The sequence below is a fragment of the Astatotilapia calliptera genome, chromosome 16 (assembly GCF_964374335.1).
Source record: "Astatotilapia calliptera chromosome 16, fAstCal68.1, whole genome shotgun sequence".
Classification (NCBI taxonomy): domain Eukaryota; kingdom Metazoa; phylum Chordata; class Actinopteri; order Cichliformes; family Cichlidae; genus Astatotilapia; species Astatotilapia calliptera.
In genome coordinates this window covers 19,775,260-19,790,221 of record NC_137437.1, presented here as the reverse complement: position 1 = coordinate 19,790,221, position 14,962 = coordinate 19,775,260, and the positions used below count along the sequence as shown (strand labels likewise).

Genomic DNA, 14,962 nt, shown 5'->3' with positions numbered 1-14,962 from the left:
AAAGAAAGACTGCCAGAAGAAAAGTGCATTATCAAGGACTTTGAGAGTAAAAATCAAAAGTTGCAAGGATTCTGTGATGAACTGAAGGTCAAAACAAGTGAGCTGGAGGGAGAAAAGGAAACACTAGAAAAACGATGCTCACACATGCAGAAAAAGATTGATCACATGGCCAAAAACAACTCAGAGCTCATTAAGGGGATATTGTTGGAATTCAACAACTTGAAGCGGGAAAACACAGAAATGCAGGCCCAAAAGCAAAAACAAGACAAAACGCATGAGGACCTGCAGTGTACGCTCCGCGATATCCAGAAAAGAAATGAGCAGCTAGAAGGCCTGCACAAAGAAGATCAAGTGAGAAATGCAGACCTGCAGAAGGCAAAGCTGACACAGGAGGCAACATCCAAAGACCTCAAAGAAAAGCTTGAAGAAACACAAGCAACATTAGAACAGGTGGAACAAACATGCAAGAAACTAGAGAGGCAAAACACAGAAACCATCGATGAGTTGAGAACCCTCATCCTGGACAAAAAGGCGCTCGTGGAAAAGTCCATGAAAAAGAAGAAAAGATTCTTCAGCTTTTTCCGGTAGAGGGACAATACTGCTTCTTCAACTGATGTAGCCTCGTCTTGCTCCACCTCTGTTCACCCCCCCCCAACCAGTCCCGGCAGTTGACTGCCCCCTCCTGAGCCTGGTTCTGCCGGAGGTTTCTGCCCGTTTAAAGGCAGTTTTTCCTCCCCACTGTCGCCTAGTGCTTGCTCAGAGGGGATTGTTGGGGTTTTCTCTCCTCTACCTTGTTTCGTTATTTACTTGTTAACTTTTTGCTCTTACTTCATTTAACCTTGTTTCGTTATTTACTTGTTAACTTTTTGCTCTTACCTCATTTAACCTTGTTTCGTTATTTACTTGTTAACTTTTTGCTCTTACCTCATTTAACCTTGTTTCGTTATTTACTTGTTAACTTTTTGCTCTTACCTCATTTAACCTTGTTTCGTTATTTACTTGTTAACTTTTTGCTCTTACCTCATTTAACCTTGTTTCGTTATTTACTTGTTAACTTTTTGAACTTACTTCGTTTTACCTTGTTTCGTTATTTACTTGCTTGTTTAACTTTTTTTTCAACTTATCTAACAAAATAAAACAGTTGAATTTATCCTTTGAGTATTGTTCATCTAATCTTTACAGAGTTTTTCCAAAACACTTTCAAACATTCAGATCTGTCTTTCATTTTCTTCTTGAAACCTCATGAACGGTGAACTAAAAACTCTGGAACATGGTTTGAAACACTGAAATTGTTTCAGCTGAAACTGGCAAAGTCATACGTGCGTGTGTGAGTGTCACAGGTGATATGGTGTCACTAGTCCGGTCATCATGTTTAGCCTCATTCACTCCAGAATTATTTAGGCCAAATCTTTAAAACAGTGTCACTGCACACACATTTCAATCACACAAATGCAGGATTAATTATTTGCAGTATCTTCTCTGATTTATTATGAGAATGTCACGCCTGATCATTTGCGCCCACAACATCAAAAATGGGGGCAAAAGGGAGGAGACCACGTTTAATCGATTATAACACGAGGTCAGAAATATAAGTGCTGACATGAGTAGTGTCCACAGAAACCTCTGAAGCTCAGCTAAAAACTCATGTAAACCATGTCTACAAACACCAAACAAAGCAAAGACACCAGACAGTTAAAAGAGCAGTTACTGCACCATGAATCTGTGGACAGGTAATATCCATATTTTGATTTATGATTTTCTGGAGTTAAATGTGAACCGAAGCATATTTTCAAACGTGTTATATGCTATAAAATACTTTTAAAAATTAGGTGAGGGAAATAAAAAATCATTTTTTCTATGTTTGAGTCACAGTAACTTTGACATAGTAACATCTGCAGTAATATTTACAGCTCTGATGACATCTCACCAGTGTTAGCTTTATTTTGACACCAAGACTGTTTACACAGAGTTTGTAATTGCAGAGAAATACATTTATTTTGGTCATTTCCTTTTCAAGCAGGAAGCTCACCCTTCTTGGTATACCCTTTAGATGAATACAGAGTTTTTAATTAAATACATATTCTTTAAATAATGTTCCCTTTTAGAAAAAGTAGGATAATTTAAAAAAACAAAACATTTATTATAGCTCTGTCACGTAGAAAAAAACCTGTCCTTTTTCTGTGGTCTGTTATATAACATTAGGGGTGTTCGTGGCAATTAACTTTTTAATCAACTAAGCGGGTCAAGTAAGAAACACTTAAATATTAAGTTACATTTGAAAACTGTTTAAAAAAAAACATATCCCCATTCCACATTCCAAAATGTCATGTGACAATCTGATTGGCTTAGGAGTGATGATGTCACAAGGATGTCACAAGGATGTCACAAGGATCCTTTGAAGTTTTTCTATAAATAGGGGTGAGAAACAGCAATTTTCAGTTCGTTTCTTCGCAGCCTTTGTGTTTGCAGCCTTCAAACGTTCACTACAGAAAAATTTGGAAACCTCTCAGAGTCATCGGATACAAACGCCAACATGTATCCAAGATTACGGCAACCAAGACAAAAAGATTTCGCCGCCTCTCCTTCCACGCGTGGCCGGCCAATTTCTCCAAATGGCCTCTTATCCATCCAAAGGGCATTACAGGAGAGTAGGAATGAAAACAACCATCTCCAGAACAAAATTCGACAAATTGAAGAAGAAAAACGTCACCTGGAGAAGAAGTGCTTACAGATGGAAGCACAAAACAAACACCTGGAAGAAACACTACAGCGCCAGCCCGACATCAACATTATTAATGAGGGCTGGGGGATCAAGTTTGCTCAAGCCAGAGAGCAGATTGTATCCCTCATCAAAGAAAACAAGAAAAAGAGCGCTGAAGTTAAAGAAATGTCCGAGCAGCTTCAAGGCAGGAAAGCGACGATTGATAAAATGGAGTGGGATCTGCAATACATGGACCAAATGAATCACCTGCTCCAAAGAAAGCTTGATGAAGCTGAAGAAAAAAATAAAGAAGTCCTCCAACAGAAGGAACAACAGGACACAAAGCAAAAAGACCTGCAGCGCGAGCTCCAAGGCATGCAGGAAAAGTACAGAATGGTGAAGGCAGAGTTGGAACAAACATTGGTCCAAAATAAAGACCTCCTTCAAGAGAAAGAGCAACAGAAAGAAAGACTGCCAGAAGAAAAGTGCATTATCAAGGACTTTGAGAGTAAAAATCAAAAGTTGCAAGGATTCTGTGATGAACTGAAGGTCAAAACAAGTGAGCTGGAGGGAGAAAAGGAAACACTAGAAAAACGATGCTCACACATGCAGAAAAAGATTGATCACATGGCCAAAAACAACTCAGAGCTCATTAAGGGGATATTGTTGGAATTCAACAACTTGAAGCGGGAAAACACAGCAATGCAGGCCCAAAAGCAAAAACAAGACAAAACGCATGAGGACCTGCAGTGTACGCTCCGCGATATCCAGAAAAGAAATGAGCAGCTAGAAGGCCTGCACAAAGAAGATCAAGTGAGAAATGCAGACCTGCAGAAGGCAAAGCTGACACAGGAGGCAACATCCAAAGACCTCAAAGAAAAGCTTGAAGAAACACAAGCAACATTAGAACAGGTGGAACAAACATGCAAGAAACTAGAGAGGCAAAACACAGAAACCATCGAGGAGTTGAGAACCCTCATCCTGGACAAAAAGGCGCTCGTGGAAAAGTCCATGAAAAAGAAGAAAAGATTCTTCAGCTTTTTCCGGTAGAGGGACAATACTGCTTCTTCAACTGATGTAGCCTCGTCTTGCTCCACCTCTGTTCACCCCCCCAACCAGTCCCGGCAGTTGACTGCCCCCTCCTGAGCCTGGTTCTGCCGGAGGTTTCTGCCCGTTTAAAGGCAGTTTTTCCTCCCCACTGTCGCCTAGTGCTTGCTCAGAGGGGATTGTTGGGGTTTTCTCTCCTCTACCTTGTTTCGTTATTTACTTGTTAACTTTTTGCTCTTACTTCATTTAACCTTGTTTCTTTATTTACTTGTTAACTTTTTGCTCTTACTTCATTTAACCTTGTTTCTTTATTTACTTGTTAACTTTTTGCTCTTACGTCATTTAACCTTGTTTCTTTATTTACTTGTTAACTTTTTGCTCTTACTTCATTTAACCTTGTTTCTTTATTTACTTGTTAACTTTTTGCTCTTACTTCATTTAACCTTGTTTCTTTATTTACTTGTTAACTTTTTGCTCTTACCTCATTTAACCTTGTTTCGTTATTTACTTGTTAACTTTTTGCTCTTACCTCATTTAACCTTGTTTCGTTATTTACTTGTTAACTTTTTGAACTTACTTCGTTTTACCTTGTTTCGTTATTTACTTGCTTGTTTAACTTTTTTTTCAACTTATCTAACAAAATAAAACAGTTGAATTTATCCTTTGAGTATTGTTCATCTATTCTTTACAGAGTTTTTCCAAAACACTTTCAAACATTCAGATCTGTCTTTCATTTTCTTCTTGAAACCTCATGAACGGTGAACTAAAAACTCTGGAACATGGTTTGAAACACTGAAATTGTTTCAGCTGAAACTGGCAAAGTCATACGTGCGTGTGTGTGTCACAGGTGATATGGTGTCACTAGTCCGGTCATCATGTTTAGGCTCATTCACTCCAGAATTATTTAGGCCAAATCTTTAAAACAGTGTCACTGCACACACATTTCAATCACACAAATGCAGGATTAATTCTTTGCAGTATTTTATCTGATTTATTATGAGAATGTCACGCCTGATCATTTGTGCCCACAACATCAAAAATGGGGGCAAAAGGGAGGAGACCACGTTTAATCGATTATAACACGAGGTCAGAAATATAAGTGCTGACATGAGTAGTGTCCACAGAAACCTCTGAAGCTCAGCTAAAAACTCATGTAAACCATGTCTACAAACACCAAACAAAGCAAAGACACCAGACAGTTAAAAGAGCAGTTACTGCACCATGAATCTGTGGACAGGTAATATCCATATCCATATCCTTTATTTTGATACAAATATTGTTTACCTCATTCTGTAATGGCAGAGAAATACATTTATTTTGGTCATTTCATTTTCGAGCAGAAAGCTCAGAAAATCCCTGAAGGCCAAACAGGTTAAAGTTAATTCCCAATAAAACTAACTGTGAGATATTGGACTACATTGCTGTCTGTATTATTGTTAAAGTCATAAATGATCACCTTTAAAGTGTTTGTGCTGATAACATCATGTACAGTAAGACAGGCATGGAGAACAGCACTGACTGGGAGAGCCTTTGAACAGATGACATACTCAATTCAGTTCAACATATAAGACTTTAAGAATGCACAAGCATCTACCTCAAATCTATTTTTTTAGTCTATCATCTGTGATATGATTATGTAAAATTATAATGTATTGTTCATCTCCCTTAAATAAACAGGCAGCCTTAATGTGTGAAATATTCATATATTAAAACACTCAAATTTGTCTGTTGTCTCAGTGGCTGATAGTGTCCCACAGGCGTCAATGTGAGCTTGAAGTCATTTATATTTTTTAAGTTGTTTAATGTGTAGGTGCTCAAGATTTTGAATGAAAGCCTCGGAACTTCGGCAGCACAAAAAAGTGGCTATTCTTTGTGTCCATATGGATCAGTCCCTCTTATTACCATTATTTCCTTATGCCATAAGTTGTCTAGTTAAGTATCAGACTAACGTTTAAAGCTTTTACTTGAGTGAAGTAACTCACGTTACTGCTACTGCTAAATAATGTTAGCTAAGTTTACAGCATATTCCATAAATCACCATGCCATAACTAACTGCTATAATAGCGCTGCCGTAGTGCATCACACTCAGTGCATTTCAATCATTTCTCCAGTACGTTTGATAGCTAGCAAAATAATAATAATAATAGCACGTGATATGTACACATACTCGAAAATTATTTACTAGGACTCACATTGGTGTAACTTTGTGCTGAACATTTGTGTGGTCAAGATCTCTGTCTAAATAAATAAATAAATAAATCTGGGCAAATTCCCAGATGATTAAACATGCAACTATTTTGCTGGTAATAACTGGAGTAAAGAAATCAACCGCCTATTCATGCAAGATAATTCATAATTTTGTTGGTTAGGTCTGATTATTGGGAGGGGTCATAACCCCCCTGGAAATTACGCCCCTGAGGACTCACCTGTCATGTGACTCAAGAGTCCAAAGTCCACCAGTGTCGTTTTCTATCAAACACTCATTAAAACAGCAAGTTAGTGCATTCATCCCCGACTGTTCGGCGGAGGGGCGGGGTCACACAGTGGTGCATGGCAGCCCAGGTGGAGAAATTTTGCTTTTACACTTTGCAACTCGTTTTATTTCTCTACCTGATAAGAAAACTATTCGGTCAGATAGTTATTTGTAGTGAATGAAATACGGCTTCAAGCATGTTTCAAACCTTGAAAAGACAATACTAAAATTCAAGAACTTTCACGGATTTCAAGCACCCGTACAAACTCTGGGAAGAGCAGATAATTCAAGTCTTATTGACACCAGCCTCACTGTTCAGTCACCTATGCTCTTTCTGCTTCACTCTTTTCTTCTGTCTCACACTAACTGTGAATAGTTGGCATAAGAAAGTTTCTCTCTCTCTGCCGTCACCAAGTGTTTGCTTAAAAGGGATTGTTGTTTTTTCCATTTCAATATAAACTGCCTTGAGTTGACTATTGTTGTGATCTGCCACTGCATAAAGATAATAGGGCAGCACATGAAGCAGGACAAAGCTCCAACTATCTCAAACTGGTTTCTTGAGCATGACAACGAGGTCACTGTACTCAGATGAACTCCACAGGCACCAGATCTGAATTAAATAGAGTGTCTTTGACTGTGGTGGAACAGGAAATTCACATCATGGGTGTGCAGCCAACAAATCTGCAGCAACTGTGTGACGCTGTCACGCCAGCATTGACCAAAATCTTAGATGAATGTTTGAAGCACCCTGTTGGATGTATGCCATGAAGAATTATGGCAATTGTGAAGGCAAAAGGCATCCGATCCGATCCCAGGTGTAACGTAATGTATGGAAAATGTCTTTCGTCAACCTCACATCTGGGGTTTTTTTTGTTGTTTTTTCTAACACCCTCACAAGTGCCCCACTACTCTGAAGATTTCTCAGTATTAACCACTGGAGCGGTACATGGCCTCATTTGGGAAAGCACAACTGCATAGATGACCCAGTTTTATTATTTTAAAAAGGGATGAAAGTTGAGTATTTAATCAAGACGTTAAATGCGTTCTATGATTAGGGCGACGGGAGTTTTTCTTTGAATCTGATGTGAGTGAGGGAAGCTGGGAACCACATAATCTGAGTGGAAGGCACCAGTATTGCTAACAGAAAAATACAAATGCAGTTTGTTTTCTTACCAATATCAAAGTATGTGACCTCAAAGCCTTGTTCATTGGAAAGGTCCAACATCATCTGAATGTAGTCTGTGTTGGGAATGCTCAGCGGGTTTCTCCTCAGTAAAGATATCTTCTCTGCCATCGAGTTCCTTAAGTTTTCAAATCGCACACTTGGTTTAGGACCCTGAAAAGTAAAAACATCACAACACAAAAGAAATTGCCTGAAATGTTGAAGTTGCCTGTAGACGTCACACAAATGAGCCAAGAAAGATCCGACATACCCATGTGATTTCAGAACAGCCTGATAGACTCTGAAGCTTTGCCACAATTTTCTCTGCAGCCACTTTTTTTGCAGCTTTTTTTGAATTTCCTACACCTGTCGAGAAAAAAAGATAGAAAATTAGGACAAACGAGCAAAATCTTAGAAATTTTTCTTTGAACGTGAAAAATAATCGCACCCTTCTCTGACAAGGACTCCAATCGACAAATAACCGTGAACTCTCTCTTATGTGGTGGACCAGCCTCTGTTAAAACTGTGTATTCAGGAAGATGCCATCCTCTTTGTAATGCTAACTCCTAATGTGAACGATAAGAAAAGATCATGAGGGAAACACAGTTCATTTCATACATATGGAAGAAATGTTCTTGCATAAACACAGCCATGGCTGGCACACCTGGAGTAACCCCACAGAGTTAGGATGATTGTTTGTCTCTGCTGCCACACCATTACTGTCAGACGTCCCAGGAACATTCCTGCTTGGAATTAAAGAGAAATCACAAGAGTGTCATAGTATTTAGTAGGCGCTACAAGTTACAAGCACAAGATTTAATCTAAGATTTCTCAGGCTGACTTCCCTCCTGCAGCATAAATACAGAGCTGTGCTAAAAGTCTTGAGTTAACCCTCATTTTTCTAGGAAAATAGTAAATTGGTACAACAAATGTACAACCAGGCATTGACATACAAAACGTACAAGGCAATAACAGAGTTCACATCATTCTAAGAAGCTTGACAGTCAATATTTGGTATGATCACCTTTAACGCATCTTTCTCCAGCACAGCCTAAACTCTTGTCAAGCTTTCTTGTCATTTCTATAAGTAGTCTTCAGGAATAGTAAAAGATTTCTGACAGATACTCAGAGCTCTTCTTTGAGTGTTGCTGCCAGATGTATTATTGTAATTGCTAAAATAATAAAGTGGTTGCCAAACCGATGCCCATTCAGATGGTACTGCTGGGTGGATCAAAATCTGATAGTTGACAAGATCCCCAACACCACTGGCTGAAATGCAGCTCCAAGCCATGACAGAATCCCCACTGTATCTTTCTGATGGCTGTAGACACTCACCATGCCTCTGTCATGGCCTTCTCTATACATAGTGATGACAATTTAAACCAAATATTGTTCATATGTTTGTTTGTTTTTTCCAACCTTAAGTTTCCTCAAATTTTATAAGGACACACTGCACACCAATCTGAGATACTCGAAGTTTTTAGCTAATAGGTTTTTTGGAATCATCCAAAATTGGTCCTTTGCTATGTTATCTGTTAAGTGTAGCCACAAAAAATGGTTTATTTTTTGAGTTATGTAGCTTTTTATTGCTTGAATGATTGATAGGTCAGTGTTAGGTGGCTTAAAAAACAAGAATCTTCTGAAAGTGATGATGACATACAAGGACTGAACTGAGTGAAAGAGCAGCCAATGTTTAAAAAAACAAATAACTCTGAATGACCTTCAGAAAGACTGAGGAACTATTGCTTAAAACCATCTTAAAGAATTCAGGAAAGTCTGACTCCTTGATAGTAATCTATACACAAGGAGTGTATAGTCATGGCTTTTCCACAACACTATAACCAATCCTTTGACAGATGTCACTATAACAACATAACCAGCATTATTTCTATAATTCCAATTACTGTTTTGACTTCAGTGTTTAAACAAATGAAAATAGTAAAAGATTCCTGTCATATTCTTAAACATTTGTGTTTTATGCTATAACAGCCAGTGTGAAGTCTATAAAATGTCCAAAATGATTCAAAATGCAGACAGATTGAGTTGTTAAAGTTCCACAACACTGGCATGGTTTTGACTGAAACTAATTTGGGATGCAATTCATTTTTTTCATTGCTCATTAATCTAATTATAGCCTTGACGATTTACCCAGAAAATGAACATAAATTATCGTAGCTTTGCTGTTGCCAACTTTATTTGGCAGCACAAAGTCCGCTTGCTATTCAAAGAGGTAAATATTCATTATTTGCGAACCTCTGAGGAGTACAACTTTTATTTCCAACCAGTAATTTAAATGATTACACTCTACTTACATGACTCCAGCATCTATGTTCATAGCTTTTAGAGCAGCCTCTGCAGCCTGGTGTTTAGCAGCCTTTTTACTCGGCCCTTGACCTGAAAAAAAAGACCAATCAGTTGCCTGTGTTATACAATATCAAAACAGCAATAATAATAAACCTAACTGAAAGCCACAGTATCCTAATCAAATGTAAAGTGTGAGAGGCTAGTGGGAAGAACAAAAAGACTTCAACTTTGAAGCCTTTTTCCCCTAAAGCATAGGCTTGGTGACAGATGTTAAATACAGACACTAAGTCATTTCTCATCACCTCAACATGAAGAGCATTCCAACTGCTTCTCACCCTTTTTCTCTGGACCTGCACTTTTCTATGCCTGAAGTGTGATATCTTTGTTAAAAAACAAGGGATATAGAGGGTAAATTTAAACACTTTGCTTCAGCAACAGAAGAGAAATTCAACAAAGTGACAAAGAACATATTGCAGCCTGAGGCACTCGCTCTGAATTACCACGGTGCAATTTTCAATTCAAATAAAAGCCCTCATTCGGTGACAGCCAGCTATCAGCACAGCAGGGGTGACAGCGTAGCCTACCTATGCCGCTTACGTCACCGACTGTCACGCTGAAGACAAAGCTGGGCTGGTGAGCCTCTCCTTCAGCCCTCTCCATCACGTACACAGGAAGGTTTCCGCTTTTCGTGCCATATTCATGCAGGATCTGTATCGGTGTTTTCCCCGAGTTGCTTTTCTGTGATTCGTTTGTATCCAAGCTGCACGTAGTCAACACAAGGACAGACAAATTATGAGCTATGACTGTAATAACTGACTCATTAAATTTGAATGACAGAATAACAAATGACAACAGGATGACTGATTGTGCACTTAAACTGCTTATAAAATAAAGGAAAAAGTGAAAACGTCCATGTTTTCCCAGTTTTATCAGCCCTAGTACCAAAAATGTAATTATATCTAATTTTTGTCTTAAAACAAACAACAAAAGGCTGTCAATACAAAATTGTTAATGAACAGAATTTTAGAGGCCAGAATAAGTCAACTTTCTACCAGTTTGCCTTGAAAATTTCTCTAAATAATGAACTAAATGATTAATCAATGAAATAACAGTTTAATCAAAGAACTTTTTGCAATTTCTTCACTGTTCCATAACCATGGCAGCGACACAGATCATCTGAGACATTATCGACTGACAAGAACAGGAACTCCTTTATACTGTCTTAGTTTGTAAATGACTGGTTCTTATGTAGCGCTTTTCTACTCTGTCCGAGCACTCAAAAAGCACTCAAAGCGCTTTATACAGCTAATTCATTCAACCAATCACCCATTCACACAAGAACTTCTAAGCTTAAGTGCTAAGTATCTAACATACATACACATTCACACTCCGATGGATGCATCAGAGAGCAACATGAGGTTAGTATCTTGTCCAAGGATATTTGGCATGCAGCCTGGGATCGACCACCGACCTTCTGGTTAGTGGCTGATCCGCTCTGCCACCTGAGCTACAGCCACCCCAGAAAATGTACAGGAAAAGTATTTAACAGTGAGGATGGTAAATTAAATGGAGCAGTTCCTTTCTGAGTAATGCAGTCTAGTGAGTCTATTAAAGTTTTAATTGCATCTATTATGTCTCAGACTACACTATTGTAATTCCTGTGACATGCCACTTCATTTTCCATATTAGAGCCCGACTGATATATCAGCCGGTATTAGCTATTTGCATACAGTGTATCAGAAAATAGCCATTTATTGGCTTTTACAAACAGCTAATAAATGAAAATTTTAATTAATAAATAAAAGAGTAAAGAACAGACAGTAGAAACATCTTTCAACTATAGTATGAGTGTTGATGTTACAGAGTTTTGCAGCTTTCACCTTCACTTTGTTGTGTTGGCAACACAAAAACCCCAAATACAACAAACAGTGGAACCAAGCAGTCTTGAAGAGCAAAAACAAGTAATCCATGACTTGATGCAGCAAAAAAACTTTCTATTAAAAGTGAATTGTCATATTATCCTAGTAAGAACAATAAATAACAAATAAATACCAACACTTAACAAATGTTAGAGAAATCTGTTCATGTCTTGAGTCTGAAAGAAAAAAAACCCAATTATGTTGTCCAGTATATTGTTGTTGACTTTTTTTTAAATCACCAAATATTGGCATCCTATATCAGTCAAGCTCAATCGGAGAAGACTCATAGAGGTAGTGAAAGAGGACGTACAGATGGTTGCTGTGGCAGGTGGCAGGAGATGAGCTGTGGAGACCCTTTAAGGGAGCAGCTAAAAGAAGATGATGATGATTCTGACACGCATTGCTAAAAATTACAATTAAAATTAAATTGAATTAAATTAAATTAAAAGCTCTCTTTTTCTCTGCTTGCACACACTATGTACAGCAGAGGTTTCCCCAATGTGCCACATAAATTACCAAAGCAGCTTTTCAGACTATATACATTTAAAACTGTGAGTGTCAGTCTCTTTGTTTGTAGACTGTAAGGAGGGTATTGGGCCTATGGAGATTCACATCATGGGCGTGCAGCCAACAAACCGGCAGCAACTGACTGTGCGATGCTGTCATGTCAGTATGGAGCAACAATCTCATTCACCACCTTGTTGAATGAGGGAGCACTGAAGGCAAAAGGTATCAGTCATCATCTCTACCATCAGCATCATCGCCCCACGTTTTTAACCCTGGAAGTTGTACCTCCACCACCATCTTTGTTATGACTGAATTCCCATTGATTACAGCTCTAGGATATTTGGCTACCACCTCTTTCTCTCTGATGATGATGTCTCCTTTTCATACAGAGCGGATAGCTGTGGTGAATCAGTGCAGACATTTTTTTTATTATTTAACGCCATTTATTTAAAAGATTAGTGAAAGAAGCAACACGTAAATACAACTTAAGACCAAATACTTGGCACGACTTCAGCTGTAGCTTCTAGCTAATATACCATAATATGCACTTTAATTTAACTACATTATTATTTGACACAAACTAGATATGCAAGCGGTTTGGTTGACTGTGCACCGTTACCTCGAATCACATAACTACTATCAATAAAACACTGACCTCGCATCCTCGCTTTTCACTGCTGGTGATTGAGACATGTTTGCAGCTCACGGTTCCTCACAGGTCTGATTACAGACTCTGTTCCGGCCAAAACAACTTTTAAACACGACGATGAGATATTTTTCTGGACATCTAGCAATGATTCTGTGATGGACATTAAGTGGCCTGTCAACGCTAGCAACTCCTCACTGTACTTTCGCCGGGGAAACAATCGCCAGTTTAACATTATATCAACATCCGGATCAACGCGGGTCAAACGCACGTCAGAATGTGTGAGCTAAAGCGTTTACTGCCACCTACCGGTGAGTCCTACCTATTCAACTGGACGGGACAGTGTCCCCGTAAAACATGTTTTAGATCATTTTTTTAAATAAAAAAAAATCTAGATTAAATTGTAAAACAAAAAAAACCGTTGTATCTTTAAATTTACAGTTACTATTTCTACTACTGCTACTACTACATAATAATAATAATAATAATGATAATAATAACAATAATATAATAATAGCTGGCATTGACAAAAAGAACACAAAGAACAGCAAGGCTTGTTTAAACAGCAATAAATAAATAAATCAAAACAACAGGAAACTAGGTATCATAGATTGAGAATCTAAATGATAACATTTTCTGCTGGTTAAAGCCTGGCTATAGAGTAGAGGTGGTTATGGTCTGTCCCCACAGTAAGAGTATGATGCAATTAAATCTAATGAAGTTGCAATGGTAGCACTGTAATTTCCCAGATGCTGTTTTTTTGTTTTAGTTTTTCATTTGATGTTTATTTTATTGTTCGTTGATATTGTTCTGCATGAAAAAAGCCAGTTCAAAAGAACAATCCTGCTTTCCATGTGGGTACTCCAGAAGGCTGTTTGAGCAGTGTTTAGTAGATGAATCCTTAAATTACATTTACTCGGGTAAATAACAAGTGGTTTGGGTGGATAAGGAAATGCATTCCAGACAACCTCATCCCATTCGTGAAACATGGTGGTGATGCTGTCATTGTTTGGGTCTGTTTTTCTGCATACGGGCCAGGACAGCTCACCATCACTGAAAGAGCAATGAATTACATGCTACGCCTCCGAATTCTAAAGGAAAATGTTGGGAAATTTGTCTGAAGTGAATCTCAACTGAAAGCAGGTTGTGCAAAGCAATCAAGTGGTTCTACAAAAGGACGGTCATAGAGAAATTGAGTTATTATATTTAAACCAAGAGAAATCTCATGAAAGAGCCCAAAGTAAGGAAACATACCAAACACCCAAAGCTTTAAGACAACTGAGCTTAAAGCTTTAAGCTTAAGGTTGTGTAAGACTGATATGACTGTCTACTGTTTTCCTAATAATGTTAGGCTGATATTTGTTAGATCAGTTTAGCTGGGTTCACTTTATTACCTTTTACAACTTGCAAATTCTAAAATTAAATAAAGCACACAGTAAAATGCCACATTTGGAAAATCAGAACAAAGGCTAATTCCACAATTATTCATAATTTTGGAAATTATATTCATTGGTGTATATTTCTTAGACCATATTTTTCTCATATATGTATTTAATGTAATTTTGTATGCATAGTGTATTGTGGTTTTATATAACTGAATGCTGTAAATCTTCATTGTGCATTGTGGATGTGAAACACCAACGAGGGACAAGGGTTTGGAAATTAGGGCGCATTTTGATTCACCACTGAAACACATGAAATTGCCTGTAGAAGCCAAAGTTGGTCAGGCCACACTGTTAGCTATGGTTGAATTTCATTCGATCCTGACCTCAACTCACCAGCTTGCCTCTATAGATGTACTTCTTGCTGACTTACTAAAGCAGGCAGCTTTTTTAATGTCAGGGGGTTGGTAAGTAGTTAGGAACCAGATTAAACCCATTTGCTTTTGTATTTTAAGTCCTTTTATAACTTTTACCCTGCAGTACTTTAAACTGGCTGACCATTTCAATGAGCAGGGGACACACTATTTCAGTTATAGTCTACAACTTGCTTAAATTGCTGTCATTCAAACACTCTGTCCATCCAGAAAGAGCTCCAGTGTGGGCTGAAAAGTTATGCAAATTCATAGTTACATTTAATTTTACCATAAACTCATATAATACACACCTAACATCCTAAAGGCAGTGCAGGGCAGGGAGACTGATCTGGGTGTCTGTCAGTCGGACACAAGCAAATCAGAGAAGCAGTTCAAGGGACTTGTATG

At 38.1% G+C, this 14,962-nt stretch overlaps 1 protein-coding gene across 1 annotated transcript in view; it reads right to left on the bottom strand.

The window, feature by feature from the left end:
* The window catches only part of prkra (protein kinase, interferon-inducible double stranded RNA dependent activator), a 42,059-nt gene extending 28,768 nt beyond the window's left edge, over window positions 1-13,291 (bottom strand). The window contains exons 1-7 of the mRNA XM_026143724.2: window positions 12,769-13,291; window positions 10,272-10,447; window positions 9,696-9,777; window positions 8,048-8,126; window positions 7,832-7,949; window positions 7,655-7,749; window positions 7,395-7,557 (exon numbers count right to left, since the gene is read on the bottom strand). Coding sequence (XP_025999509.1) covers window positions 7,395-7,557; window positions 7,655-7,749; window positions 7,832-7,949; window positions 8,048-8,126; window positions 9,696-9,777; window positions 10,272-10,447; window positions 12,769-12,806 — 751 coding nt within the window. The 5' untranslated portion in view covers window positions 12,807-13,291. The remainder of the gene's footprint in view (window positions 1-7,394; window positions 7,558-7,654; window positions 7,750-7,831; window positions 7,950-8,047; window positions 8,127-9,695; window positions 9,778-10,271; window positions 10,448-12,768) is intronic.
* Between the last annotated feature and the right edge of the window lie 1,671 nt (window positions 13,292-14,962).